The sequence below is a fragment of the Rhinopithecus bieti genome, unplaced genomic scaffold (assembly GCF_001698545.2).
Source record: "Rhinopithecus bieti isolate Rb0 unplaced genomic scaffold, ASM169854v2 scaffold_20069, whole genome shotgun sequence".
Taxonomy (NCBI): domain Eukaryota; kingdom Metazoa; phylum Chordata; class Mammalia; order Primates; family Cercopithecidae; genus Rhinopithecus; species Rhinopithecus bieti.
In genome coordinates, this window is record NW_016809702.1 from 542,594 (window position 1) to 547,189 (window position 4,596).

At 54.0% G+C, this 4,596-nt stretch overlaps 1 protein-coding gene across 1 annotated transcript; it reads right to left on the minus strand.

Annotated features, from left to right (window-relative positions):
* Positions 1–1,020: 1,020 nt before the first annotated feature.
* On the minus strand, positions 1,021–4,023 carry SOX17 (SRY-box transcription factor 17). The gene is made up of 2 exons (XM_017890146.1): positions 3,477–4,023; positions 1,021–2,866 (listed from the first exon to the last, which is right to left on the minus strand). Exons 1-2 carry the CDS (start codon positions 3,781–3,783, stop codon positions 1,935–1,937), a joined length of 1,239 nt encoding a protein of 412 aa, XP_017745635.1. The 5' UTR covers positions 3,784–4,023; the 3' UTR covers positions 1,021–1,934.
* Positions 4,024–4,596: the final 573 nt, after the last annotated feature.

The window sequence follows — 4,596 nt, forward strand, 5'->3', positions numbered from 1 at the left end:
TGTAATTTACAGGACTTTAGATCCTTCCCCTAAGAACTCTTTCTCTTCTCTTTTCTGTACTTGTCTTAATATCGTTAAGAGATGGCAGCCAAGGGTACAGCTGAGTGAGTCTTCTTGGGCTGACTATGATGAAAATGCCAAGTGCAGTCTGAGCACCACCCTGAACTTAGCCTGGTAGCCCTTCTGTCCACTTCATCTACTGGGAACTCTTGGGACATCCTGGAGAAAGAGCTCAGGCTGGAAGCAGAAACAACCCACCTCAGCTAAGAGTTAGAATTTAACCTTTTTAAAGGAAGCCTGCTATGCCTAACAAAATAAACTTACCTTTCCTCACTGAAACTGTCTATCCTTCACATTTCAGGAATCCCTTCTGAAAAACATATTCCATGCCTTTTTTCAAGAGAATCCAGTCAATCATTTCAGCTCAGACATCTCTCCCATAAAAATGCTGTAAGCTATCCTCCAAGCCTTTCCTTTTTCTATAGCACTTGCTGCTAAGGATAATTGTATGGTTTGTCACCAACAGAATGTAAATTCTCCCAGTGCCTATGAATACACCCTGGTCCAGAGGAAAACAGGTGAGAAATATGTCAAAAGAACTTGTAACACAAGCCTTCATATACGTGGCAGGGGAAGGCCTGGTGACTCCTTTCCTCACTTACAAAATGGGAAAAATAGCACCTAAACCTGCAGGCTTGTTGAGGCTCAAACTGTTTAGAACGGCATTGAACAAACATCTGGCACAGGAAATGCCCATTATAAGTCACCTGTTTCCATTTACGCCTCAATCTGTAAAATGTGGTGAGACGTGCCACAGCAAATTAGCATGGCTGATTACAGCAGCTGATACCCATCTTTTACTCACAACCCTGTAACTCAGTTTCTTCTTGATAAAGTAATGGTGATATAGAGACACTACAAACCATTCATGGATTCTCCCCTAAGTTTGTGCCATCGTCCATGTATGTATTAAATCTAAAAGCAAAAAAAAATTATTCAAATAAAATGCTAAAGTGTATTAAAAGTTGTCATAATGCACATTTTATTTTGATTAGTTTCTGTGACTCCTTTATTTTAAACCCAGCAACGCCACTTCCCAAGGTGTAAAAATGTGAAGATTTAGGTGAACTGAATGTCGGAGGAGTGTAGTGTAAGGAGATGGCAGAACACAGATAAAAACACCCGAAAAGACTCTGTGGGCCGGTCAAGCTTATGATTCAACAGTTAGAAAACCAAAATCACTTGGACATCCCCTTCTACTTAAAGTGATATACTGGAATTGAAAATATTAATTAACCGTTCATTTTAAAAACTAAGATTACTTGAAATGAAGTAGGCTCATTCCAGAATGCTTTTCTTTTTTCCTTCCCGAAACAATTACATCAAACTTAGACATCCTAATGTTTATTTTTAGATATAGTCCTTAAAGGCATTTATGTTCACCCTTTTCAAGAGGATGAGAAATTTACATTAACTAATAGACTTAACATTGATCTTAAAAACTGGGTTTTGATAAAACTAGTGTGACAGAGGTACTAGTAGAACGAAAAAACAGGATTCCAGATTTTATTTTTTAGAAGCTAGAAAAAACACACCCGGGACAACATTTCTTTGATCAATAAACTTTCAGGAAATGGAGGAAGCTGTTTTGGGACACATTCAAAGGTAGTTAACTTGAACTTGGAAATAGGGTTTTTGACAATGCAACTACGGGAAACAAATCTCTGAACAAATTTTAAATGAAACCTCACCCCTCCCCAAACTGTTCAAGTGGCAGACAAAATAAATTACCATAAATTATATGCCAAGACACCTTTTAAAAAACAACAACAACAGCAACAACAATAACCCAGGAGTCTGAGGATTTCCTTCGCTCCTCCAGGAAGTGTGTAACACTGCTTCTGGCCTGCAGGCTGGGGCGGATCGGGGACCTGTCACACGTCAGGATAGTTGCAGTAATATACCGCGGAGCTGGCGTCGGACACCACCGAGGAAATGGCCCCGTGGCTGTCGGGGAGATTCACACTGGAGTCATGCCCCTGGTAGGGGAGGCCCATCTCAGGCTTGCACACGAAGTGCAGATACTGTTCAAATTCCGTGCGGTCCACCTCTCCGAGGAGCTCGGCGGGCTGGTTGGGGTCTGTGCCGTCCCGGCAGGGCAGTGCCTCCGGAGGTGGCGACGGCTGTCCGGGACCCGGGGGCTGGTGCTGGTGCTGGTGCTGGTGTTGCGGCTGCATCTGGAAGCCGCGCCCGCCGCCCGCCCCGTGCGAGCCCATCGCGCCGTAGTACATGTGCAGGGCGCTGGGTGGCGCCAGGAGGCCCGGCATCGATGGACCCGCGGGCTCTGGGCCGAGTCTGGGGTGCATGGGGCCGGCGGGAGGCTCCGGGGGGCCAGCGTAGTCCGAGACCTGCGAGTAGCTGTAGGTGCCGGCCGCCGGGCAGTCCCCGGGCATGGGGGCGGCGAAGAAAGCCGAGTCGGGGTCCACGCCGTCCAGCGGGGACGTGTCGGGCGTAGGCAACTGATAGCCGTCGAGCGGAGGCGCGCCCAGAGTCTGGCAGTCGCGGTAGTGGCCGCCCATGTGCGGAGGCAGCAGCGGGGGACCGGCAGGGAAGCCCTGCTCGGGAAACGGGAGGCCCAGGCCGTCCATGGCCACTCGGCCGCCCTCGGGGCCCAGCGCCGCCGCCTGCGGCTCGGCCAGGCCATGTAGGAATCCGCCCTCCACCCGCTTCAGCCGCTTCACCTGCTTGCGCCGCCGCGGCCGGTACTTGTAGTTGGGGTGGTCCTGCATGTGCTGCACGCGCAGCCGCTCGGCCTCCTCCACGAAGGGCCGCTTCTCCGCCAGCGTCAGCGCCTTCCACGACTTGCCTACATAGTGGAAGGAAGCGGGAAAAGGGCGCAGGGTTTATCGGCTGCGTTCCCGCCCCAGACCCCTCCCCCACCCGGACGCATCTCTCCCCTCAGACCTTGAATTGCGCAACTGGGGTGAAGTTAAAGAGGGAGGTCTGGGACTCCTGAATCCGAGCCCTTGGAGAACACCCATCCTCTAAAGGCACCCCTTTCTTTTGGTCTCCTGGAAGCAGCTTTCCGCTCACCCATCACCCGGTCGTTCGAGAAACAGAAAAGGACACCTAGCTAGGGAAGGGGTCGAGGGATGGACACAACCGGTCCAGTTCGGGGCCAAGGGTGCTCTCGCGCCGCTCAGAGGTGCCGGGAAGTCGCCTTCCCAGAGCCTTTGGACCCACGCCCCCGGCCACCTGGGGAATCCGGGAGCCGGAGAGCAAGGCGGAAAGCTACTTTGGAGGCTCGGAGAACGGGAAACGGGAAGGGAACCGAGAGCCTTACGAAAGGACGTGGCAGCTGCACAACCCTGGTCTCGGGCGTCAGGCTCGCAAAGAACACTGTTGGGGGCCTAAGAAAGCGGCCTAGCGATTCGCGCCAGCGCGGCCGGCCGCCTGCGTCCCTGACTCGGACTCACCCAGCATCTTGCTCAGCTCCGCGTTGTGCAGGTCTGGATTCTGCTGCGCCAGCCGCTTGCGCTCGTCCTTAGCCCACACCATGAAGGCGTTCATCGGCCGCCGGATACGGGACTCGCCCTTGGCTCGGCCCGCGGCCCCGGCCGGCGCTCCGCTGCTCGCGGGCGCCTCGCCCTTCACCTTCATGTCCTCGATGGGACTCAGCGACTCGGCCCAAGGGCAGGGGCCCAGCCCTGCCATCACCGCGGGCAGCGCGCTCCGGGTCTGGCTCTGGTCGTCACTGGCGTATCCCGCATCCGGGCTGCTCATGGCGCTCCAGGCCGGCCCCGCTCCCCTCAACTCTCCGCCGGACGCGCCGCCTCCCCCGACCCGGGGGAGCGGGTGGGGAGCGAGGCACTGAGATGCCCCGAGGGCTGCGCGGGTCTCCCGGCCCGAAGCCGCCGCCCGTGTTCTGGCCTGTCGCGGTCTACGGCGTGGCCAGGGCCCCCAAGCGACCTACTGACACTGCGGGCGCCCCTGGGCCGCAGGGCCTTTTCTGCACAGATGTGGCCAATGGAGCGGCGAGGGCGGGCCGGTCCCGCGTAGTTAGGCCCACGCCCAGGCCGTGGTCCGAGTCCCAAGTCCCAGTCCAACCCCACGCCCGCCCCTTGCCCCTCCCCCGGCCTCGCGCCCAGGGCTACCCCTGCTCCCGGGAAAACTAGCGGGAGCCGGGTTCTGGCGCAGCGTCCTGTCCCACCCGGGTTAGGGAGACTTGAAAAGCCGTCTGGGAGGGCTGATTGTACCTTAGAATCGACGTACTTGCCCAAGGTCGTTTAGATGAACATACTGAGCGTCCATTATATTCTCTTTAAAGCACATCTTTTTGTAGAAGCCGAGGGTGTTTCAGTGGTGGGTGACCTAGTTTACTTCCAAGGAACTGCACGGGCATCTTCTTCAAATGTGTTTTCTCGAATGCGAAAGACACCGTTGATAATAAATTTAAAAATACAATTTTTCCCCCAGGACTTAACTTGCCTGTGTTATGTTCAAAATGCTGTGTCCAAGATAAATCCTAATTTTCTAAAGCAAGATTAAATACGGAACGACGTTCTGGATCCAGTATTCCATCACCCTGAAGAATAA